The sequence below is a fragment of the Scyliorhinus torazame genome, chromosome 14 (genome assembly GCF_047496885.1).
Source record: "Scyliorhinus torazame isolate Kashiwa2021f chromosome 14, sScyTor2.1, whole genome shotgun sequence".
NCBI lineage: Eukaryota > Metazoa > Chordata > Chondrichthyes > Carcharhiniformes > Scyliorhinidae > Scyliorhinus > Scyliorhinus torazame.
Window position 1 is genome coordinate 25,145,078 of NC_092720.1, and position 26,268 is coordinate 25,171,345.

Consider the following 26,268-nt stretch of genomic DNA (forward strand, 5'->3'; position numbering starts at 1 on the left):
ACAGACAGTGACCCAGCAGGGAATCGAATCTGGGACCCTGGTGCTGTGAAGCCACAGTGCTATCCACTTGTGCTACCCTGCTTAAGCTGGGGTTGTTTTCCTTGGAGCAGAAAAGGCTGAGGTGGACCTGATTGAGGCTGAGGGACCTGACTGAGGTGTACAAAATTATGAAGGACATTAATAGGGTGGATAGGAAGAAACTTTTCCCCTTAGTAGAGGGGTCAATAAACAGGGGGCTTAGATTTAAGGTAAGGGGCAAGACATTTAAGGGATTCTGAGGAAAAATGTCTCAATCCAGAGGGTGGTGGGAATCTGGACTTCACTGCCTGAAAGTGTGGCGAAGGCGGGAATCCTCTCGGCATTTAAGAAGTATTTAGATGAGCATTTGAAACGCCATACTGGCCAAGTGCTGGAAAATGGAATTTTAAAAAATAGGTGCTTGACGGCCTTTGCAAGCCCGATGGGCCAATGGGTTTCTTTCTGTGCTGTAAAAACTCTGTGACTCTGTGTGTTCATAGAATTCCTACAGTACAGAAGGAGGGCATACGGCCCATCGAGTCTGCACCGACCCTCCGAAAGAGTACCCAAACCTAGACCATCTCATCCGCCCTATCATCGGGACCACACCTAACCTTTGGGACACTAAAGCACAATTTAGCACGGCCAGTCCACCTAACCTGCACACCTTTGAACTCTGGTAGGAAACGGGCGGACCTCGGAGGAAACCCATATGGAGACGGGGAGAACGTGCAAACCCCACACATTCCGTCACGCAAGGTCGGAATCGAGCCCGGCTCCCTGACGCTGTGAGGCAGCAGCGCCAACCGCAGTTGCCCAGATGGGCTCGTGGAAAGGGGGAAGGCCTGGGAACACACATTGTAAATCAGACCTGTCTCCAGCGCCTCTGTGTGTGTGTGTGTGTGTGTGTGGATGAGGACAGCTCCTTACTCTGGGTTCACTGGTCCAATCAGCCTGAGGACAGGGCTGGGAGGAGGCCTGAGGAATAAAGCGGCCTTATCACATTACACAGGGAGAGAGGGAGAGACAGAGAGGATGTAACTTAAGACCGTTTTCTCTTGTAACTCGGTGACGGGTGAGGATCACACCGAGCAACTCGATTTGGGAACTCGAGCTAAACTCCTGGCGCGTTACTGTATTATGACTGGAGTTTTGAAGCTTTTCTTCCCCACCCACCCCACCCCACATCCTGAAGAAACAGAGGAAGATTTGCGATTGGAAGTTGCTACTTGGGCTGCCAGAACGAGATGCTCATGTTGCAGTAGGAGAGAGACTGTGTGAAAATATTTAACCGCAGAGTGCGGTGTCCTGGCACTGGGCGGGGATACCAGTGGCCCCGGGGCCGAGGTTAAGATGCCGAGCCGGCAGAAGAGGGTGACTTTCTGCGGAGCCGGCTTGCTGAGTTTGCTGTCTGCCCTGACGGCGGCCGTGGCCCTGGGCACCCCGCGCTGGGTCCGGGGCTCCCTCCTGTGCAAGACCGGAGCCCAGCTGGTCAACGCGTCCGGGGCAGAGCTGGAGAAATTCATCGGGCAGATAACATATGGGATTTTCCACGGACAGCGACTCCGGGAATGTGGCCTGGGAGGAAGGAGCTTTCACATCACATGTGGGTACATCGAACTGCATTCAGATTAACCTGTTACTCAGAACAAGGCACCCCAGAGGGGGCACTCAGTGTGAATTGTTTTAGCCACCCCTCTGCCAGTCCTGACATGAATGAAGAGAGCTGTGGGATGCAATTACCGAAAGTGCAGTAAACATTCCCATCTCAGAAAAAAACAGGGAATGTTACTTGTCCCCAAATGTTGGCACCATTTTGTAAAAATGAAAATTGCAAGTCGGCTTCAAATGAAGTTACTGTGAAAAGCCCCTAGTCGCCACATTCCAGCGCCTGTTCAGGGAGGCTGGTATGGGTATTGAACCATGCTGCTGGCCTGCCTTGGTCTGCTTTCAAAGCCAGCGATTTAGCCCAGTGTGCTAAACCAGCCCCTGGTAAGTGTCCCTGAGTCCTGATATAGTTTTCACCAGGTGAGATGATTTTTTTTGATTGATTTTGATTTGATTTATTGTCACATGTACCGAAGTACAAGTGAAAAGTGTTTTTCTGCGGCCGAGGAACGTACACAGTACGTACATAGTCGGCACAAGAGTAATCAACAGAGAACATTGACAAATGGTACATCGACAAAACGGCGATTGAGATAAAAGAAAAGGGACGGGGAGAGAGCTCGCAGAGTCGCCATGCTCTGGCGCCATCTTGGATTAGACATAGGTGTGGGCGCAGGAGGCAAAATCTGCTCCATCCTTGAGATTTCGTCCAGGTTCAATGCATGATTTCATAGGACAGAGAGTCCAACATGAAAGGGTTAAAGTAACTGAAGGCATTTCAGTTTAGCGCATGTGTGGGAGGGAATCACAGTTTTAACCATCAGATCTCGTCAATACTCCCCAATTCGCACCTGCTACTGGCCTCTGGAAGGCTGGGCTGCAGGTATTTGCCCACTGACACTCCGGGGGGGGGGGGGGGATATCTGTGGGGAAGGGGGTTCTGGGTTGCCTCACTGTCAGCTGGATAGAGGTATGGTGCAGTGTCATGGGGTCCATATAGGGCAGGGGAGATATAGATTCTCACAGGAACCCCACACTCTCCTATTGCTCTTGGCCTCCACAAGAGAAAGTATCAGAACTACCTGGAGGGCCTTGTCAACTTTCCAAACCACCTCACGTTGCTTTTCATCTGAAGGGAAAATTGTAATGGTTCCAATCTGGCCTGCGAACAGACACCAATTAACCTGCATAAATTAGGACATGGCTGCCTTTGGATGGGCGACTTATCCAGCAGTCCAGGAGCGCCCATTAAAATTGGAAATGGTGGGAAAAAGTGGGATTCGGGTGACTTTCCTGCGAGCCAGTAGCTTGAGGGAATTTTAACTGGCCAGCCACTGGGTTTCCGCCGGACTGGTAGGGTTTATGTCACCCACCCCATCTCCGCATCCAGAGCGTGTGGGCGGCATGGGAGCACAGTGGTTAGCATTGTTGCTTCACAGCGCCAGGGTCCCAGGTTTGAATCCCGCTTGGGTCACTGTCTGTGCAGAGTCTGCATGTTCTCTCCGTGTCTGTGTGGGCCTCCTCCGGGTGCTCCGGTTTCCTCCCACAAGTCCCTAAAGACGTGCTTGTTCGGTGAATCGGACATTCTGAATTTGCTCTGTGTACCCGAACAGGCACCGGAGTTTGGCGACTAGGGGATTTTCACAGTAACCTCATTGCGGTATTAATGTAAGCCTACTTGTGACAATAAAGATTATCTATTTAAATTCCATCATCCCCTCTTCATCCCACAGGTATTGGGGGCGCAATTCTCCCATCGGGAGACTAAGTCCCGACGCCGGAGTGAAAACCGTAGTGTTCCACTCTGGCGTCAGAGGCCACTCCCAGCCACCTATTCTCCCGCCCCCGGGGGGCTAGGAGAGGCGTCATGTCAGTTACGCGCGCCGGGCCTTGGTGACGCATAAAAGCAGCGGCACGTAAATGATGCGGCTGGCGCCGTGTAAATGACGTCATTCGCGCACGCGCTGTTGGCGTCCACCCTGAGGCCGCCCCGCAAGAAGATGTCAGATGGATCTTGCGGGGCGGCGGAGGAAAGGAGGTCCTCCTTCAGAGAGGCCGGCACGCCGATCGGTGGGCACCGATCGTGAGCCAGACCCCTTTTGAGGCCGCCCCCGTTGCAGGAACCCCCTCCACCCCCACCCCCCCACAGGCCGCCCCCCCCCAGCGTTGACGCGCTGTTCCCGCCGGCAGCGACCAGGTGTGGACGGCGCCGGCGGGAAGCCGTCGTGTTGGGCAGGCCGCTCGGCCCATCCGGGCCGGAGAATCGCCGCTCGCCCGTTACAAACGGCATGCGGCGATTCTCCCAGCAGCCAGCCGTGTTTCTCGCCGCGCCGGTTTGCGGGTGCCTGGGCCGCGTGGCGGGACTTGCTCGGCGCCCTGGCGATTCTCCCACCTGGCGTGGGGGGAGGGGGGAGAATTCCACCCAGCATTTCTGATTTTCTAACCAATCATATCCATGTGACCTCAGTGCAGAGGTTTGAGCAGTTTTGTGGTGTGCACTTGTCTCCAACAACCGCCCCCCCCCCCCCACCCCCAAACATCCCACACACACACAAAACCTCCAACTGGCCCGACAAACTGGAGAGGCTCTGAATAAACCCCAGTCAGGGAGAATTGGCATTTCTCTCACAAATCTGGGCTGATATCAAATACAGTTTCCCACTGTATCTACTGTACTTTTCACTGTTGCATTTATTTTAATTTGATTTCACGAAACATTTTTCTTTCGGAAAGCATTTTTCCTTTGCCACATCGTCGAGAGCAAGCTAGCAGTTCTACGAGCAGCAATGTCAAGGCATGCCATTCCCTTGGGTGAAAATATCCTTTAAATAAATATTTCATTGGCATGTGCCCGAGTGCATGCTTTAAGTTGGAATAAAGGTTACAGCAGTGTTGTAACAAAGTACTTAATTCAGTATACTGAGGTTACCAAATTGACATTAGAATTGCCTTGGAAATGCCAAGCAGATGTTCACAGGTCATCAAAATTCATATCACTCAGGGAAGCTCGTCCCTTTGGAGTAATTTAGTGCTCGAGGCAATACAGACCATAAGACTGGGAGGCAGAGGAACATGATGCAGAATTGGCAGCTCGCAGTCAATAATCCCTCGTCTTTGGTTTTCAATGAAGGGAAAGCTTCTCTTGAAATGTATGAACCGGTTAACTAAAGTCTCAGAGGAAATCAGAGGGGTCACTGAGTCCATGTTCTGGTGATCCCTCCGGCTTGGTCAGGTCACTGTCAGCCAATGTTGATCGGGTGTTGTTGCATTATCCTGAAAAAACAAATCAACAGCCCCAGCATCAGCAATCACTCTTTCTAAACGTGGTAGTATATTCAGAAAGGAGAGTTATCTATGAGACTAAACTTGCATTTACGTAGCTCTGTAATTATATCCCTTGAGTCATTTTCAGTTACAGTCAATGGAGGCAACCATAATGCCTGTTTTGCACACAGCCACGCCACTGAAGCAGTAACAGAATGGATGACTGTAAATCTGTTTATAATGGGAGGACGGTTGACCAGAATAACTCTCTTATCTTTTTCAAACAGTAATTGTATCTTAAACATCCACGGTAACATATTTGCTAAGGTCTTGATTAGTATCTCATCCAAAAGAATAGCACCTTTGACAATGCTTCAAAGTATAAATTGCGCTCTCATTCAAAATGGGGCTGGTTTAGCACAGTAGGCTAAACAGCTGGCTTGTAATGCAGAACAAAGCCAGCAGCGTGGGTTCAATTGCCGTACCGGCCTCCCCGAACAGGCGCTGGAATGTGCCGACGCAGTAACTTCATTGTAGCCTACTTGTGACAATAAGCGATTATTATTAATGTTCTGATTCAGGAGCAAGAGAGCTAAGAAAAGAACTAAACCTGCATTCAAACCAACCAATCCCACTGCTCCAGGACCCTGACTCTCCATTAGGGCATCCAGCTGGAAGAATACTCCCTGGGCTGGATTCTCCAATTTTCAGACTAAATGCTGATTCCGTCGGAAAGGATGTGGGGCGAATTCTCTGATAATGGGGCTATTATCCCACGCCCGCGGGAAGACGTGCGCAAATCACTCTGGACCTTTTTCTAGAAAGTCCAGAGTGATTCTCCGTTTTGAAGGGGGCTAGCAGGGCCCCGGAATAGTCCTCCCAGCGCACGCGGGTGCCGTCCCGCGCAACATGGCGGGCCAACCCCGTAAATATAGGCCCCCGCCCAGATTGCGCGTGCCTGCCGATCGGTGGCCTCCCCATCGCGGGCCTGGAGGCCCCCCCCCCCCAGGTGACGGATCCCCCCGCCCCCCACAAGGACGGACCGCGGACCGCCACTCCGAGCTCCCGCCGGGTGGAACAATTAGTGAACCACGCTGGGGGGAACTCGGCCAGTTGCCGGCGGAGAATCTGACGCCCATTCTCCGCCCCCATGCCGAGCACGATTTCGGCTCGGAGAATGCCGCCCTAGGTCTTTTACGCCAGTAAAACTGGCGACAAAAGGCCACCAATTCCCCATTTTGCAGGGGGCTAGCAGGGAGTCGTCATGGAGCTCGCAGCTCTAGCTACCGATATGGCCCCTCGCACTGCCAGGTCAGAGGCCACGCCATGCTCCATGGCGGACTCAGCCCGCGGACCTGGACCGCCAAAATAGTGCCCCTTTCCTCCGCTCGCACGCCCCAGACCGTCCGCCCACATTGCCGCCAGCCACGAATGAAGCCCTCCCACCAGCCGATCGGCCCTGTCCCGACTGTGGCGGTCCCGGACTGAGTCCGCAGCCGCCACGCGAGGATCCCAAATGGTGTGAGCACACGTAAGCCACACCATCGAGAATTTGGCTGGTCGGCAACGGAGCATCGCAGGGCAGGCCGCAGGCAATGGCCTGAGGCGGTGGATCCTCGGCATGGCATACTCCTTAAGTACGCCAATTTTCAGGAGGCGGAGAATTGAACAACCGGCGCCGCTCCCGATTTCGGGGAGTGGAGTATCCAGCCCCATATCTTTACCATCCTTTAAAGTAAGCCCTTTAAAATGTCATTTTTAAATTGATATATAACTGATTTAAATTTATGCCATAATTGACGTCATGGGTGGCACGGTGATAACACTGCTGCCTCACCGCGCCAGAGACCATGTTTGATTTGGGCCTGTTGGGTGACTGTCTGTGTAGAGTTTGCACTTTCCGTGTCTGTGTGGGTTGCCTCCAGGCGCTCCAGTTTCCTCCCACATTCTAAAGATGTGCCAATTAGGTGGATTGGCCATGCTAAATTGCCCTTAGTGTCCAGGGATGTGCAGGTTAGGTTATGGGGATGGTGGGGGTAGAATGGGTTCGGCGGGGAGTGGACCTAGCTAGAGTGCCCTTTCGGAGAGTCGTTGCATGTTCGATGGGCCAAATAGGCTTCTTCTGCACTGTAGGGAATCAATTATTCTTCTGTTTGAAGACGAAGTAAGGACTTGGTTATTTTAATTGAAATATTGTTCCATTGCATCGAGTTTTGAACTACCCCTTGCTCGTATGAATCATATTTCATGCGTGGAAAAATTATTTCCCAAACATCAACTCTTTCTCAGTTTAATATATGAATGAATGCTGCATCAACGAATCAGGAATACATATTTTGGCTCGTGTATATTATATTTTTATTCTAAATTAAAACGCAGGGACAGCAGTACGATCAGTATAAGTTCTGAATGTCTGACATAATTTGCTGAACTTTAGTCAGTAGACATATCAGACCCAGATAACGATCTATTGGGATCACCACACGAGAAAACTCATACACACATCATGTGTGTATGAAGAGGCAGTGGCATAGTGGTATTGTCACTAGACTACTAATCCAGAGACCCAGGGTAATGCTCTGGGGTCCCAGGTTCGAACCCTCCCATAGCAGATGCAGAAATTTGAATTCAATAGAAATCTGGAATTAAAAGTCTAACGAAAACATTGCTGATTGTCGTGAAAGCCCATCTGGCTCACTAATGTCCTTCAGGGAAGGAAATCTGCCATCCTTACCTGGTCTGGCCTACATGTGACTCCAGGTCCACACAGTGACGCGATTGACTCTGAACTGCCCCCCCCTCCCTCTGAAATGGCCTAGGCCATTCAAGGGCAATTAGGGATGGACAATAAATGCTGGCCCAACCCACATCCTAACATCCGCTATTCAATGAGACCATTGTTGCTTGGCGAGGTTACTCTATTTTGCCCCTTTGGTTGACAAAAATCGATAGATCACAGATTTTAAATTAATTGAGTGAGTCAAATTAGTCATAGTAAAACAGAGGAAGAATTTCTGGAGCGTATACGAGATGATTTTCTGGACCAATACATTGAGGAACCAACAAGGGAACAGACCATCTTGGACTGGGTGTTGTGCAATGAGAAAGGATTATTTGGCAACCTAGTTGTGAGAGAACCCTTGGGGATGGGTGACCATAATATGATAGAATTCTTAATTAGGGTGGATAGTGAGGTAGTTGATTCTGCGACCAGGGTCCTGAATCTTAATAAAGGAGGTAACTGATGGTATGAGTTGGCTATGATGGACTGGGAAACATTGCTGAAACGAATAGCAGCGGACTGGCAATGGCAGGCATTCAAGGAACGAATAGGTGAATTCCAAAATTTGTTTATTCCTATTTTGTGCAAGAATAGAAAGGGAACTGTGGCCAAACCATGCTTTACAAGGGAAATTAGAGATAGTTTTAGATTCAAAGAAGATGCATACAAATTAGCAACAAAAAGCAATAGACTGAGAGTTGGGGACAGTTTAAAATTCAGCAAAGACGGACCAAGGGATTAATTAAGAAGGGGAAAATAAAATATGAAAATAAGCTAGCGGGGAGCACAAAAACTGACTGTAAAAGTTTCTTTAGGTATGTCAATAGAAATGGATATACAAAAACATTTGTAGGCCCTTATATTCAGAAATGGGGGGATTCATAACGGGGAACAAAGGAATGGCTGAGAAGCTAAATTCATATTTTGCTTCTGTCTTCACAAAGGAAGGCTTGAATAATGTACAGGAGGTTCCGAGGAACACAAGTTTTATTAAGGAGCTGAAGTAAATCAATATTAGTAGAGAAATGGTTTTGGGGATTTCATGAAATTTGTTATGGGCGAGACGTTTTCAGAACTCCAAAATGTATCTTGGAGTTCAACCAACCTCTCCCTTTAATGGATTTGTTGCTTTTCCGAGCACACGGCTTTTCCCCTAGGTGTGGGATTACAATTATGGACACGTGGGTTTTTAAACACAAAACACTGTTTATTCCATGAACTCAACTTAACATCTTAAATAAACATTGGATCTCTTAACACCCCTTACTTCAAAGATAACTCAGAAAATATTGCAACAGTAAATAATTCCTTAAAATGTTCCTTCAAACTTCCAAGAGACTTAACACCTTTAAACAAAATCACATCAGGTTAAAGGCTTCACTATTATCAGTTTAAATCACCCAAATGATCCAGAGATAGTCTTTCATGGCAGTGATGCAGCTCACTGCAAAACACACACACCAGCTCTTTTCAAAACTGAAACTAAAAACCTGCAAAACTAAACTGCAAAATGGCTGACCTGACCTCAGCCCCACCCACTCTCTGACATCACTGTTTTCTTAAAGGTACATTGCTTAAACATCCATGTCTTAAAAGTACTCTCACATGACACCCCCCCAAGAAAAAAAAATAAACCATCAACTTCAAGATGGTTTCATTTTTCACTTTTGCACCATCCAGTAAGAAATGTACACAGTAAATATATATTTTCATTGAAAGAAAACAACACACTCAAACAGGTATAATAATATAGTCCATTTTTCTCTGTTCTTCTTCCTCCAACCAAAATCCTTCTCGATTGACAGTCTCTTTGAACAAAGTCTCTGCACGATCCATCCATTCCTCTACTCCTCGGCATTTCTCTTTAGAATCAGATACTTTAGTTCAATCTGACCATAGAGTTCCTTGCAATTCTCCAATACAGGAACACTGGTTACCACAGCTTTCAGGCAGTCAAATGCCTGTTGAAAGTCCGCTGTCCATTAAAAAATTTTAGGTTTCTTTAGCAAGTTCATCAGTGGAGTAATCACGCCACAAAACTTTTGCACAACTGTTCGATCAAAGCCATTCATGCTAAGAAATCGCATTATTTCCCTTCGTCTTGAGGATAACGGAAACTCCGCAAAGAAAGTGATTCGGGCTTCTCCAAATTCACTTTCAGCTAGATTCATCACCAAACCCGCCACCTGAAGTCGATCGAAGAACTCTATACGATGTTTTAAATGTTCTTTCCATGTCTGGAAGTTGGAAATAAAAGCAGATTGTCCCACTTTCTCAATGCAATCCTTCAAACGTGGGATAGGATACGAGTCCGTTCTTGTAACTGCATTCCCCTTTCTGTAGTCCACACACAACCGTTGGGTACTGTCTGGTTTAGGTACCATCACTATGGGTGAGCTCCATTGGCTGCAACCCACTTCAATTATGCCATTCATCAGCATACTCTCAATCTCTCTGTTAACCTGTGCCAATTTTAAAGGATTAAGTCTATATGGATGTTGTTTGATCGGAACAGCATTTCCCACATCTACATCATGTGTAACAGCATTTCCCACATCTACATCATTTTAGTACTTCCCAATTTATCTCTACAAATTTGCCCATGTGATATCAAAAACTCTTTCAGGTCAGTTTGTTTTTCCTCTGGAAGGTAACTTAACAATTCATCCCAATTTTTAAGAACATCCTCATTTTCCAATTTAATTTGAGGTATGTCAAATTTACAGTCATCTGGATCTGGTTCGTCACTTTGAGTTAGAATCATTAAAACCTCCTTTTTCTCTCCTTCCCTTTCAAAGTACCTTTTAAGCATATTCACATGACACACTTGGTGAGTCTTCCTTCTATCTGGTGTTTTTACCACATAATTCACCTCACTTAATTTCCTTTCAATCTGATACGGTCCACAAAATCTAGCTTTTAAAGGCTCCCCTACCACTGGTAACAACACTAAAACTTTATCCCCACTGGCAAAATTACGAACTTTGGATTTCTTGTCCACTACCAGTTTCATCACATTTTGTGCAACTTTCAAAGGTTGTCGAGCCAATTCACCTGCTCTATTTAATCGTTCCCTAAAATTTGACACGTAATCCAGTAGTGTAATTTCCGATTTCTCACCCAACAATTTTTCCTTAATCAATTTAAGTGGTCCTCTTACCTCATGACCAAAAATTAGTTCAAAAGGATTAAATTTGGTTGACTCATTAGGTGCATCCCTAATTGCAAACAATACTAATGGGATTCCTTTATCCCAATCCTCTGGATAAGCTTGACAATACGCCCTCAACATTGTCTTTAATGTCTGATGCCACCTTTCTTTTTTTTAAAATATTTTATTGAAAATTTTTGGTCAACCACCACAGTACATTGTGTATCCTTCACACAATAATATAACAGTATAAATAACAATGACCTGTTTTATAAATAAAGAATAAATAATATATAACAAAAACTAAAACTAAAACTAAATGGCAACTGCCTTGTCTCAGATAAACACTCTCCAAAAATATGATTTAACAGTCCAATATACAATTATTTATAGCAACGACCTATACATATTATACATATATATTAATAACCCTGAGACTCCTTCTGGTTCCTCCCCCCCCCCTCCCCCCACCCTGGGCTGCTGCTGCTGCGTTCTTCTTTTCCATTCCCTCTATCTTTCTGTGAGGTATTCGACGAACGGTTGCCACCGCCTGGTGAACCCTTGAGCCGATCCCCTTAGGACAAACTTAATCCGTTCCAGCTTGATAAACCCTGCCATGTCATTTATCCAGGTCTCCACCCCCGGGGGCTTGGCTTCCTTCCACATCAACAGTATTCTGCACCGGACTACTAGGGACGCAAAGGCCAAAACATCGGCCTCTCTCGCCTCCTGCACTCCCGGCTCTTGTGCAACCCCAAATATAGCCAACCCCCGGCTTGGTTCGACCTGGATCCCCACTACTTTCGAAAGCACCTTTGCCACCCCCACCCAGAACCCCTGTAGTGCCGGACATGACCAGAACATGTGGGTGTGATTCGCTGGGCTTCTCGAGCATCTCGCACACCTATCCTCTACCCCAAAAAATTTACTGAGCCGTGCTCCAGTCATATGCGCCCTGTGTAACACCTTAAATTGAATCAGGCTTAGCCTGGCACACGAGGACGATGAGTTTACCTTACTTAGGGCATCCGCCCACAGCCCCTCCTCAATCTCCTCCCCCAGCTCTTCTTCCCATTTCCCTTTCAGCTCATCTACCATGATCTCCCCCTCGTCCCTCATTTCCCTATATATATCTGACACCTTACCGTCCCCCACCCATGTCTTTGAGATTACTCTGTCCTGCACCTCATGCGTCGGGAGCTGCGGGAATTCCCTCACCTGCTGCCTCGCAAAAGCCCTCAGTTGCATATATCGGAATGCATTCCCTTGGGGCAACCCATATTTCTCGATCAGCGCTCCCAGACTTGCGAGCTTCCCATCTACAAACAGATCTTGCAGTTGCGTTACTCCTGCTCTTTGCCATATTCCAAATCCCCCATCCATTCTCCCCGGGGCAAACCTGTGGTTATTTCTTAGCGGGGACCCCACCAAGGCTCCCGTCTTTCCCCGATGCCGTCTCCACTGTCCCCAAATTTTCAAAGTCGCCACCACCACCGGGCTTGTGGTGTATTTCTTCGGTGAGAACGGCAATGGGGCCATCACCATAGCTTGTAGGCTAGTCCCCCTACAGGACGCCCTCTCCAATCTCTTCCACGCCGCTCCCTCCTCTTCTCCCATCCACTTACTCACCATTGAGATATTGGCGGCCCAGTAGTACTCACTTAGGCTCGGTAGTGCCAGCCCCCCCCTATCCCTACTACGCTGTAAGAATCCCTTCCTCACTCTCGGGGTCTTCCCGGCCCACACAAAACTCATGATACTCTTTTCGATCCTTTTGAAAAAAGCCTTCGTGATCACCACCGGGAGGCACTGAAACACAAAGAGGAATCTCGGGAGGACTACCATTTTAACCGCCTGCACCCTCCCTGCCAGTGACAGGGATACCATGTCCCATCTCTTGAAGTCCTCCTCCATTTGTTCCACCAATCGCGTTAAATTTAACCTATGCAATGTACCCCAATTCTTAGCTATCTGGATCCACTAGTAACGAAAGTCCCTTGTTAACTTCCTCAGCGGAAAGTCCTCTATTTCTCTGCTCTGCTCCGCTGGATGCACCACAAACAACTCACTTTTCCCCATGTTCAGTTTATATCCTGAGAATTCTCCAAACTCCCGAAGTGTCCGCATTATCTCTGGCATCCCCCTCCGCCGGGTCCGCTACATATAACAACAAATCATCCGCATACAGAGATACCCGGTGTTCTTATCCTCCTCTAAGTACTCCCCTCCACTTCTTGGAACCCCTCAATGCTATTGCCAGGGGCTCAATCGCCAGTGTAAACAATAATGGGGACAGAGGGCATCCCTGCCTTGTCCCTCTATGGAGCCGAAAGTATGCAGATCCCCGTCCATTCGTGACCACACTCGCCACTGGGGCCCTATACAACAGCTGCACCCATCCAACATATTCATCTCCAAAACCAAATCTCCTCAGCGCCTCCCACAGATAATCCCACTCCACTCTATCAAATGCTTTCTCGGCATCCATCGCCACCACTATCTCCGCTTCCCCCTCTGGTGGGGGCATCATCATTACCCCTAGCAGCCTCCGTATATTCGTATTCAGCTGTCTCCCCTTCACAAACCAAGTTTGGTCCTCATGGACCACCCTCGGGACACAATCCTCTATCCTCATTGCCATTACCTTGGCCAGAATCTTAGCGTCTACATTTAGGAGGGAAATAGGCAATGCGGGTCCTTTTCCTTCTTTAGGAGAAGCGATATCGTTGCCTCAGACATAGTCGGGGGCAACTGTCCCCTTTCCTTTGCCTCATTAAAGGTCCTCATCAGTAGCGGGGCGAGCAAGTCCACATATTTCCTGTAAAATTCAACTGGGAATCCATCCGGTCCCGGAGCCTTCCCCGCCTGCATGCTCCTAATTCCTTTCACTACTTCCTCTATTTCAATCTGTGCTCCCAGTCCCACCCTTTCCTGCTCCTCCACCTTGGGAAATTCCAGCCAGTCCATAAAGCCCATCATTCTCTCCCTCCCATCCGGGGGTTGAGCTTCGTATAATTTTTTATAAAATGTCTTGAACACTCCATTCACTCTCTCCGCTCCCCGCTCCATCTCTCCTTCCTCATCCCTCACTCCCCCTATTTCCCTCGCTGCTCCCCTCTTCCTCAATTGGTGGGCCAGCAACCTGCTCGCCTTCTCCAGGATGGTATGTTGCCTCCCTGGTGCAAGGGTCAAGGATGTCTCGGAGCGGCTGCAGGACATTCTGGGGGGGAGGGTGAACAGCCAGCTGTCGTGGTGCACATAGGCACCAACGATATAGGTAAAAAACGGGATGAGGTCCTACAAGCTGAATTTAGGGAGTTAGGAGTTAAACTAAAAAGTAGGACTTCAAAGGTAGTAATCTCAGGATTGCTACCAGTGCCACGAGCTAGTCAGAGTAGGAATGTCAGGATAGAGAGGATGAATACGTGGCTCGAGAGATGGTGCAAGAGGGAGGGATTCAAATTCCTGGGACATTGGAACCGATTCTGGGGTAGGTGGGACCAGTACAAACCGGACGGTCTGCACCTGGGCAGGACTGGAACCGATGTCCTAGGGGGGGTGTTTGCTAGAGCTGTTGGGGAGAGTTTAAACTAATGTGGCAGGGGGATGGGAACCAATGCAGGAAGTTGGAAGGTAGTAAAACAGGGACAGAAATAAAAGGCAGTAAGGGGGAAAGTGTAAGGCAGAGAAGCCATAGTCAAAAATCAAAAAGGGCGACAGTACAAGGTACAGTGACTGAGGGGAGCTCAGTGAATAGGACCAGGAATACTAAAAGAAATAAAACGGGAAGTGAAAACATTAATGGTAAGCGACGCGGCAGGTTGTTATATGAAGATATGGGTTCGACGACAAGGGAAATTAGGAGAAAGGTTAAGAGGAAATATAACTTAGGAGAGGTTACTGATCGAGGAGTTAAGATTAAGAACAGAGGTAAAAAAGCCAACATAAGTGTACTTTACCTGAATGCTCGTAGTATTCGGAATAAGGTAAATGAGTTGATGGCGCAAATCATCTTGAATGACTATGATTTAGTGGCCATTACTGAAACATGGTTAAAGGATGGTCACAACTGGGAGTTAAATATCCGAGGGTATCAAACTTTTCGGAAGGACAGAGTGGATGGTAAGGGAGGTGGTGTAGCTCTGTTATTTAAGGATGACATCCGGGCAACAGTAAGGGATGACATCGGTGCTATGGAGGATAAGGTTGAATCCATTTGGGTGGAAATCAGGAATAGTAAGGCGAAAAAGTCACTGATAGGAGTAATCTATAGGCCACCAAATAGTAACATTATGGTGGGGCAGGCAATAAACAAAGAAATAACAGATGCATGTAGAAATGGTACAGCAGCTATCATGGGGGATTTTAATCTACATGTTGATTGGTTTAACCAGGTCGGTCAAGGCAGCCTTGAGGAGGAGTTTATAGAATGTATCCGCGATAGTTTCCTCGAACAGTATGTAATGGAACCTACGAGGGAACAAGCGGTCCTAGATCTGGTCCTGTGTAATGAGACAGGATTGATTCAGGATCTCATAGTTAGGGATCCTCTCGGAAGGAGCGATCACAATATGGTGGAATTTAAAATACAGATGGAGGGTGAGAAGGTAAAATCAAGCACGAGTGTTTTGTGCTTAAACAAAGGAGATTACAATGGGATGAGAGAAGAACGAGCTAAGGTAGACTGGGAGCAAAGACTTTATGGTGAAACAGTTGAGGAACAGTGGAGAACCTTCCAAGTGATTTTTCACAGTGCCCAGCAAAGGTTTATACCAACAAAAAGGAAGGACGGTAAAAAGAGGGAAAATCGACCGTGGATATCTAAGGAAATAAGGGAGAGTATCAAATTGAAGGAAAAAACATACAAAGTAGCAAAGATTAGTGGGAGACTAGAGGACTGGGAAATCTTTAGGGGGCAACAGAAAGCTACTAAAAAAGCTATAAAGAAGAGTAAGATAGATTATGAGAGTAAGCTTGCTCAGAATATAAAAACAGATAGTAAAAGTTTCTACAAATACATAAAACAAAAAAGAGTGGCTAAGGTAAATATTGGTCCTTTAGAGGATGAGAAGGGAGATTTAATAATGGGAGATGAGGAAATGGCTAAGGAACTGAACAGGTTTTTTGGGTCGGTCTTCACAGTGGAAGACACAAATAAAATGCCAGTGACTGATGGAAATGAGGCTATGACAGGTGAGGACCTTGAGAGGATTGATATCACCAAGGAGGTAGTGATGGGCAAGCTAATGGGGCTAAAGGTAGACAAGTCTCCTGGCCCTGATGGAATGCATCCCAGAGTGCTAAAAGAGATGGCTAGGGAAATTGCAAATGCACTAGTGATAATTTACCAAAATTCACTAGACTCTGGGGTGGTCCCAGCGGATTGGAAATTAGCAAACGTGACACCACTGTTTAAAAAAGGAGGTAGGCAGAAAGTGGGTAACTATAGGCCAGTGAGCTTAACTTCGGTAGTAGGGAAGATGCTGGAATCTGTCATCAAGGATGAAATAGCGAGGCATCTGGATGGAAATTGTCCCATTGGACAGACGCAGCATGGGTTCATAAAGGGCAGGTCGTGCCTAACTAATTTAGTGGAATTTTTTGAGGACATTAACAGTGCGGTAGATAACGGGGAGCCAATGGATGTGGTATATCTGGATTTCCAGAAAGCCTTTGACAAGGTGCCACACAAAAGTTTGTTGCATAAGATAAAGATGCATGGCATTAAGGGGAAAGTAGTAGCATGGATCGAGGATTGGTTAATTAATAGAAAGCAAAGAGTGGGGATTAATGGGTGTTTCTCTGGTTGGCAATCAATAGCTAGTGGTGTCCCTCATGGATCAGTGTTGGGCCCACAACTGTTCACAATTTACATAGATGATTTGGAGTTGGGGACCAAGGGCAATGTGCCCAAGTTTGCAGACGACACTAAGATAAGTGGTAAAGCAAAAAGTGCAGAGGATACTGGAAGTCTGCAGAGGGATTTGGATAGGCTAAGTGAATGGGCTAGGGTCTGGCAGATGGAATACAATGTTGACAAATGTGAGGTTATCCATTTTGGTAGGAATAACAGCAAAAGGGATTATTATTTAAATGATAAAATATTAAAACATGCTGCTGTGCAGAGAGACCTGGGTGTGCTAGTGCATGGGTCGCAGAAAGTTGGTTTTCAGGTGCAACAGGTGATTAAGAAGGCAAATGGAATTTTGTCCTTCATTGCTAGAGGGATGGAGTTTAAGACTAGGGAGGTTATGCTGCAATTGTATAAGGTGTTAGTGAGGCCACACCTGGAGTATTGTGTTCAGTTTTGGTCTCCTTACTTGAGAAAGGACGTACTGACACTGGAGTGTGTTCAGATGAGATTCACTAGGTTAATCCCAGAGCTGAAGGGGTTGGATTACGAGGAGAGGTTGAGTAGACTGGGACTGTACTTGTTGGAATTTAGAAGGATGAGGGGGGATCTTATAGAAACATATAAGATTATGAAGGGAATAGATAGGATAGATGCGGGCAGGTTGTTTCCACTGGCGGGTAAAAGCAGAACTAGGGGGCATAGCCTCAAAATAAGGGGAAGTAGATTTAGGACTGAGTTTAGGAGGAACTTCTTCACCCAAAGGGTTGTGAATCTATGGACTTCCTTGCCCAGTGAAGCAGTAGAGGCTCCTTCATTAAATGTTTTTAAGATAAAGATAAATAGTTTTTTGAAGAATAAAGGGATTAAGGGTTATGGTGTTCGGGCCGGAAAGTGGAGCTGAGTCCACAAAAGATCAGCCATGATCTCATTGAATGGTGGAGCAGGCTCGAGGGGCCAGATGGCCTACTCCTGCTCCTAGTTCTTATGTTCTTATGTTCTCCCCATATTCGTACTGCACACCCTGTGCCTTCCTCCACTGTGCCTCTGCAGTACCCATTGTCAGCAAGTCAAATTCTACGTGTAGCCTTTGCCTTTCCCTGTACAGTCCCTCCTCCGGTGCCTCCGCATATTGCCTGTCCACCCTCAGAAGTTCTTGCAGCAACCGCTCCCGTTCCCTACTCTCCTGCTTTCCTTTATGTGCCCTTATTGATACAAGCTCCCCTCTAACCACTGCCTTCAGCGCCTCCCAGACCACTCCCACCTGGACCTCCCCATTATCATTGAGTTCCAAGTACTTTTCAATGCACCCCCTCACCCTTAGACACACCCCCTCATCTGCCATTAGTCCCATGTCCATTCTCCAGGGTGGGCGCCCTTCTGTTTCCTCCCCTATCTCCAAGTCCACCCAATGTGGAGCGTGATCCGAAATGGCTGTAGCCGTATACTCCGTTCCCCTCACCTTCGGGATCAACGCCCTTGCCAAAACAAAAAAGTCTATTCGCGAATAGACTTTGTGGACATAGGAGAAAAACAAAAACTCCTTACTCCTAGGTCTGCTAAATCTCCACGGGTCTACTCCTCCCATCTGCTCCATAAAATCTTTAAGCACCTTGGCTGCTGCCGGCCTCCTTCCAGTCCTGGACCTCGACCTGTCCAGCCCTGGTTCCAACACCGTATTGAAATCTCCCCCCATTACCAACTTTCCCACCTCTAGGTCCGGGATGCGTCCTAGCATACGCCTCATAAAATTGGCATCATCCCAGTTCGGGGCATATACGTTTACCAAAACCATCGTCTCCCCCTGTAGTTTGCCACTCACCATCATGTATCTGCCCCCGCTATCCGCCACTATAGTCTTTGCCTCAAACATTACCCGCTTCCCCACTAATATAGCCACCCCCCTGTTTTTCGCATCTAGCCCCGAATGGAACACCTGCCCCACCCAACCTTTGCGTAGTCTCACCTGGTCTATCGGTTTCAAGTGCGTTTCCTGTAACATTACCACGTCTGCCTTAAGTTTCTTAAGGTGTGCGAGTACCTGTGCCCTCTTTATCGGCCCGTTCAGCCCTCTCACGTTCCACGTGATCAGCCGGGTTGGGGGGCTTTTTACCCCCCCCTTGTCGATTAGCCATCCCCTTTTTCCAGCTCCTCACCCGGTTCCCACGCAGCTGTGTCCCCCCCAGGCGGTGCCCCCCCCGCCCATCCCACCCCATACCAGCTCCCCCCTCTCCCCAGCAGCAGCAGCCCAATAATTCCCCCCTCCCACCCCCCCCCGCTAGATCCCCCACTAGCGTAGTTACACCCCCCATGTTGCTCCCAGAAGTCAGCAAACTCTGGCCGACCTCGGCTGCCCCCGTGACCTCGGCTCGCACCGTGCGACGCCCCCTCCTTCCTGCTTCCCTATTCCCGCCATGATTATCATAGCGCGGGAACTGAGCCCGCGCTTCCCCCTTGGCCCCGCCCCCAATGGCCAACGCCCCATCTCTTCCACCTCCTTTCCTCCCCCCACCACCTGTGGAAGAGAGAAAAGTTACCACATCGCAGGATTAATAACATAAAACTCCTCTTTCCCCCCTTTTTGCCCCCCTCTTCGCCCCCCATACTCGCCCCACCACTTTGTTTCAAACGTTCTTTTTTTTAATAACCCGCTCATTCCAATTTTTCTTCCACGATAAAAGTCCACGCCTCATCCGCCGTCTCAAAGTAGTGGTGCCTCCCTTGATATGTGACCCACAGTCTTGCCGGCTGCAGCATTCCGAATTTTATCTTCTTTTTGTGAAGCACCGCCATGGCCCGATTAAAGCTCGCCCTCCTTCTCGCCACCTCCGCACTCCAGTCTTGGTATACGCAGATCACCGCGTTCTCCCACTTACTGCTCCGAGTTTTCTTTGCCCATCTAAGGACCATCTCTCTGTCCTTAAAACGGAGGAATCTCACCACTATGGCTCAAGGAATTTCTCCTGCTCTCGGTCCTTGCGCCATCACTCGGTATGCTCCCTCCACCTCCAGCGGACCCGCCGGGGCCTCCGCTCCCATTAACGAGTGCAGCATCGTGCTCACATATGCCCCGACGTCCGCTCCCTCCGCACCTTCAGGAAGACCAAGAATCCTTAGGTTGTTCCTCCTCGCGTTGTTCTCCAGCGCCTCCAGCCTTTCCACACATCGTTTATGGTATGCCTCGTGCATCTCCGTCTTCACCACCAGGCCCTGTATGTCGTCCTCATTCTCGGCAGCCTTTGCCTTCACGACCCGAAGCTCCCGCTCCTGGGTCTTTTGCTCCTCCTTTAGCCCTTCGATCGCCTGTAATATCGGGGCCAACAGCTCCTTCTTCAATTCCTTTTTGAGTTCTTCCACGCAGCGTTTCAAAAACTCATGTTGTTCAGGGCCCCATATTAAACTGCCACCTTCCGACGCCATCTTGGTTTTTGCTTGCCTTCCTTGCCGCTGCTCTAAAGGATCCACCGCAATCCGGCCACCTTCCTCTCCTTTTTTCATCCGTATCCAGGGGGGATTCCCTTCTGGTTCACCGCACAGTACTTTTAGCCGTTAAAATTGCCGTTGGGGCTCTTATTAAGAGCCCAAAAGTCCGTTCCACCGGGAGCTGCCGAAACGTGCGACTCAGCTGGTCATCGCCGCACCCGGAAGTGATGCCACCTTTCTAACGCTCCCTGCGATTCTGGATGGTACGCAGTTGATTTAAATTTTCGGGAACCTTGGATGACGAGTGATATTGTAGGCCTCGTCAAAAAGAGAAAGGAGGCATTTGTCAGGGCTAAAAGGTTGGGAACAGACGAAGCCTGTGTGGCATATAAGGAAAGTAGGAAGGAACTTAAGCAAGGAGTCAGGAGGGCTAGAAGGGGTCATGAAATGTCATTGGCAAATAGGGTTAAGGAAAATCCCAAGGCTTTTTACACGTACATAAAAAGCAAGAAGGTAGCCAGGGAAAGGGTTGGCCCACTGAAGGATAGGCAAGGGAATCTATGTGTGGAGCCAGAGGAAATGGGCGAGGTACTAAATGAATACTTTGCATCAGTATTCACCAAAGAGAAGGAATTGGTAGATGTTGAGTCTGGAGAAGGGGGTGTAGATAGCCTGGGTCACATTGTGATCCAAAAAGACGAGGTGTTGGGTGTCTTAAAAAATATTAAGGTAGATAAGTCCCCAGGGCCTGATGGGATCTACCCCAGAATACTGAAGGAGGCTGGAGAGGAAATTGCTGAGGCCTTGACAGAAATCTTTGGATCCTCGCTGTCTTCAGGGGATGTCCCGGAGGACTGGAGAATAGCCAATGTTGTTCCTCTGTTTAAGAAGGGTAGCAAGGATAATCCCGGGAACTACAGGCCGGTGAGCCTTACTTCAGTGGTAGGGAAATTACTGGAGAGAATTCTTCGAGACAGGATCTACTCCCATTTGGAAGCAAATGGACGTATTAGTGAGAGGCAGCACGGTTTTGTGAAGGGGAGGTCGTGTCTCACTAACTTGATAGAGTTTTTCGAGGAGGTCACTAAGATGATTGATGCAGGTAGGGCAGTAGATGTTGTCTATATGGACTTCAGTAAGGCCTTTGACAAGGTCCCTCATGGTAGACTAGTACAAAAGGTGAAGTCACACGGGATCAGGGGTGAACTGGCAAGGTGGATACAGAACTGGCTAGGCCATAGAAGGCAGAGGGTAGCAATGGAGGGATGCTTTTCTAATTGGAGGGCTGTGACCAGTGGTGTTCCACAGGGATCAGTGCTGGGACCTTTGCTCTTTGTAGTATATATAAATGATTTGGAGGAAAATGTAACTGGTCTGATTAGTAAGTTTGCAGACGACACAAAGGTTGGTGGAATTGCGGATAGTGATGAGGACTGTCTGAGGATACAGCAGGATTTAGATTGTCTGGAGACTTGGGCGGAGAGATGGCAGATGGAGTTTAATCCGGACAAATGTGAGGTAATGCATTTTGGAAGGGCTAATGCAGGTAAGGAATATACAGTGAATGGTAGAACCCTCAAGAGTATTGAAAGTCAAAGAGATCTAGGAGTACAGGTCCACAGGTCACTGAAAGGGGCAACACAGGTGGTGAAGGTAGTCAAGAAGGCATACGGCATGCTTGCCTTCATTGGCCGGGGCATTGAGTATAAGAATTGGCAAGTCATGTTGCAGCTGTATAGAACCTTAGTTAGGCCACACTTGGAGTATAGTGTTCAATTCTGGTCGCCACACTACCAGAAGGATGTGGAGGCTTTAGAGAGGGTGCAGAAGAGATTTACCAGAATGTTGCCTGGTATGGAGGGCATAAGCTATGAGGAGCGATTGAATAAACTCGGTTTGTTCTCACTGGAACGAAGGAGGTTGAGGGGCGACCTGATAGAGGTATACAAAATTATGAGGGGCATAGACAGAGTGGATAGTCAGAGGCTTTTCCCCAGGGTAGAGGGGTCAATTACTAGGGGGCGTAGATTTAAGGTGAGAGGGGCAAGGTTTAGAGTAGATGTACGAGGCAAGTTTTTTACGCAGAGGGTAGTGGGTGCCTGGAACTCACTACCGGAGGAGGTAGTGGAAGCAGGGACGATAGGGACATTCAAGGGGCATCTTGACAAATATATGAATAGGATGGGAATAGAAGGATACGGACCCAGGAAGTGTAGAAGATTGTAGTTTAGTCGGGCAGTATGGTCGGCACGGGCTTGGAGGGCCGAAGGGCCTGTTCCTGTGCTGTACATTTCTTTGTTCTTTGTATTCCTAATCTATCCATAACTTCTTTGAATAACTTTGAAGTAAAATTTGTTCCTTGATCCGATTGAATTTCTGTGGGTAGTCCATATCGAGTAAAGAATCTAAGTAACTCCTCCACAATCCTTTTAGCTGTAATATTGTGTACTGGAATGGCCTCTGGAAACCTAGTAGACACATCCATTACAATCAAAAGATATTGATTCCCACTTTTTGTTTTAGGAAGCGGTCCTACACAATCGATTAGGACCCTTGTAAAAGGTTCCTCAAATGTTGGAATGGGTATTAAGGGCGCTGGTTTTATCACTGCTTGAGGTTTCCCTATCACTTGACATGTGTGACATGATTGATAAAATTTAACTACATCTTTACGTAGTCCAGGCCAATAAAAATTTTTCTGGATTTTAGCTTGAGTTTTCCTTATTCCCAAATGACCTCCCACTGGTACCTCATGTGCAACTCGCAACACCTCCTTTCTATACCCTACCGGCAAAACTACTTGATGAACTTCTGCCCACTTTCATCCTCCTGCAGATGTACAGGTCTCCATTTTCTCATCAAGACATCATTTTTACTGTAATAATACTCTGGTATACTCTCAGATTCCTCTTCTGTATATGCTTTCTGATATATCCGTTTTATTTCTACATCTTTCTGTTGTAACTCCGCCAATTTTCCTGAACTATAAATATTCGCCTCATCCTCCACCTGTTCTTGTTCTTTTTCAACCATTTGATCAAAAATCTTTTCTGATCATTGCAGTTCAACTTCATCTTCACTCTTTGATTTCTCCTCTTGTCTTAACCTGTGACTTTGCGACCTTGTTACTGCACAATCCGGAAAAATCCCAGGATATTCGTCCTTCAACACTTCAGTTGACTGATTTTCCACTGGCTTATCAACCACAGTAGGCATCACTCCCACCTGCGATCCAGCTATATCATTATCCAAGATAAACTGTAGTCCTGGACAAGATAGTTTCTCTATTACTCCTACTACCACTTCACCACTCTTCACTGGACTTTCCAACCTTACCTTATATAATGGAACGCTACTCCTCTCACCCTGAATTCCACATATCACCACCTTTTCTGGCAATATTCTTCCCAAACTACATAATTCCTCCTCTCTTACCATTAAAGATTGACTAGCCCCTGTATCTCTTAAAATTGTGACTTCTTTACCTGCTTCTCCTGATACACATGAGTAAACTTTACCCACACAAGTAAATTCTTTAAACACATCTGGCACCTTCTTAACAATTACTTCTTGAACAGAGTGTACAATCGTTTGCACCTCCTTCGCTTCCCTTGGACTTTCCTTTACCACTCTAATAAACCCCACTGTCTTACCCTGTGTTACCACATCAGCCTTCCCAGTGCTTTTCTTCAACCACCAACACTGTGACTTTACATGGCCTAGTTTATTACAGTGAAAACATTTGAAACTTTTCATTTCTTTTCCCCCCTCCTGGATTTCTTTTTTAATCTGAGGTACACTCTCTTTATTGTCTCCCATCAGATCACCTTTACCACTTGAGTATTTCTCATGTCCCCAGTTTCTATCCCTCACTGGCTGAAACTGATGTCGGAAACCAATCTTTGATTTATGAACTAATTCATAATCATCTGCCATTTCCACTGCTAATCTCACAGTTTTAACCCTCTGTTCTTCCACATGAGTCCTCACTACATCAGGAATTGAATTTTTAAACTCCTCCAAAAGTATAATTTCTCTGAGAGCTTCATACGTTTAGTCTATTTTCAAAGCCCTTATCCACCTATCAAAATTACTCTGGTTGAGCCTTTCAAACTCCATGTATGTTTGACCAAATTCTTTCCTTAAATTTCTAAACCTTTGTCTGTAAGCTTCAGGCACTAGCTCATATGCACTTAAAATGGACTTCTTCACCTCCTCATACGTTCCAGATACCTCCTCCGGTAGTGATGCAAACACTTCACTAGCTCTACCTACCAGCTTTGTTTGAATCAGTAACACCCACATGTCCTGTGGCCATTTCATTTGTTTAGCTATCTCCTCAAATGAAATGAAAAAAGCTTCCACTTCCTTCTCGTCAAACCTTGGCAATGCTTGGACATATTTAAATAGATTCTCACCACGTCTTCGACTATGACGCTCTGTCTCATTATCCTCATCCATCTCCTCCAACTGTACGTTTCCCTCTACGTCTGCCAATTTTAACTGATTGTCATGTTTCACGGCCATTTTCTGAAGTTCAAACTCCCTCTCTTTATCTTTTTCCCTGATCTGTATCTCCCTTTCTTTTTTTTTGTTCTGCTACGGCTATTCTTTCTTTTCTCCTTTCTTCTCTCTCCTTTTCTTTTTCCTCTCTCTCTCTTTCTCTTTCTTTTTCCTCTCTCTCTCTTTCTCTTTCTCTTTCCTCTCTCTCTCTTTCTCTTTCTTTTTCCTCTCTCTCACTCACGTATGCCAGCCGCTTTAATTCTTTCTCACGTTCCATTTGTTTAGTTTGCAACTGAATTTTTGCCATTTCCAATGAGTCAAACTCTATCTCAGGCAACTTTAAATGCTTAACCACCGCCATAATTACCTCACCTTTTCGCATGTTGTCAGGTAATGTTAACTGCAATGTTCTTGCCAAATCTAACAGTCTGCTTTTCGTTTCTGTCCGTAAAGTACTACGTGTGACATTCTCCACCTCAAAAAACTTCTGAGCCTCTGAATGAGCCATTGTTCACAACACTCTCCGCAATCAAACTAAAATACCACACCAGAAAAGCAACAATCCTTCACTGTCTTTAAGCTCACAAAAGCCAATCCAATAGATAGACTTTTATCCCCCTGGGGATAAGAAATCCATTTTAAGTGCATAAACATTTATGCCTGGACTGCCATTTGCAAATATACAAGCTGCAGCTTGTCTGTGTCCCAGGCCTGACCACACTTCCCATCATTCTTTGCGGGCGGCCATTTTAGATGCCCACACTATGTAGACACCAGTCAAGTTGGCATGGGTGCTGCACATTGATTAGAGGTAGGGATCAGGGCATATCAATGTATATAGTCACGATTAAACACCTTTTCACCAACATTCTGACCTGCCTCAATCCTCTGTCTGAAGGGTGTGAGGGATGGGCTGGGCTAGGTCTAGAGCGTGTGCCAGGTGAGGGATGTGGCAGGTTGGTGGTGTAGGTGTTGGAGGATGGCACGGGGCAACGCCCCCAGGGCAATTGAACATTCCACCTCAGTAGTGGCAGAGCACGGGGCCAGAGATGTGAGGCTGCTGAGTAGGACAGCTTACCCAGTAAGTGACCCCTCACCGCTCACCATCTCCATAACCGTCCGTCCCCCACACCCCCAAAGGATATATGGGCCTGTGAGATGGGACGGCCAGCACACATGCAGGGATCACCCAGGCGGAGAGTGGAATATGATCCTGAAGGCAGGAGTCAGACTTTGTCAAACGATGAGGAGCCAGAGTTCACCTGACAGCGATTCGTCAACATCCTCTGTGGGCAACACCCGCTGATACTGCCCGCCCAGGGCCAACACCCTGCAGTGATGCTGGTAGGACCCTCGGAGAGGGGCAGAGCATCACAGAAGCGCAGAGCATACTGGGTCCAACCTGGTAAGTGCATGTAAATACAGGCAAATGCTGGTTTTGAATGCCCCCGCCAGGAAGAGGCTGAAAGCTCATTTTGGTCGCCAGCAAGGGACCGGAGCATGGCACCCGAATCTGCCTGGGCGCAGACCCCGAATCTGGCATCGCGAGGTGGAGAATCCAGCCCAACATATTGTGCATTTGCGTGAGTTTACAGAGTTTCACTGAGGGAATATTACTTACTGCAAAGCCCATTGATATAGACCGGGGAAGAGAGGCAGACCTAAACT

The 26,268-nt window shown here is 47.4% G+C and overlaps 1 protein-coding gene across 1 annotated transcript in view; it reads left to right on the forward strand.

Moving 5' to 3' along the window:
• Positions 1 to 968: 968 nt before the first annotated feature.
• Positions 969 to 26,268, forward strand: part of clrn1 (clarin 1) — a 54,159-nt gene continuing 28,859 nt past the window's right edge. Inside the window, exon 1 of the mRNA XM_072473839.1 lies at positions 969 to 1,624. Coding sequence (XP_072329940.1) covers positions 1,372 to 1,624 — 253 coding nt within the window. The 5' untranslated portion in view covers positions 969 to 1,371. The remainder of the gene's footprint in view (positions 1,625 to 26,268) is intronic.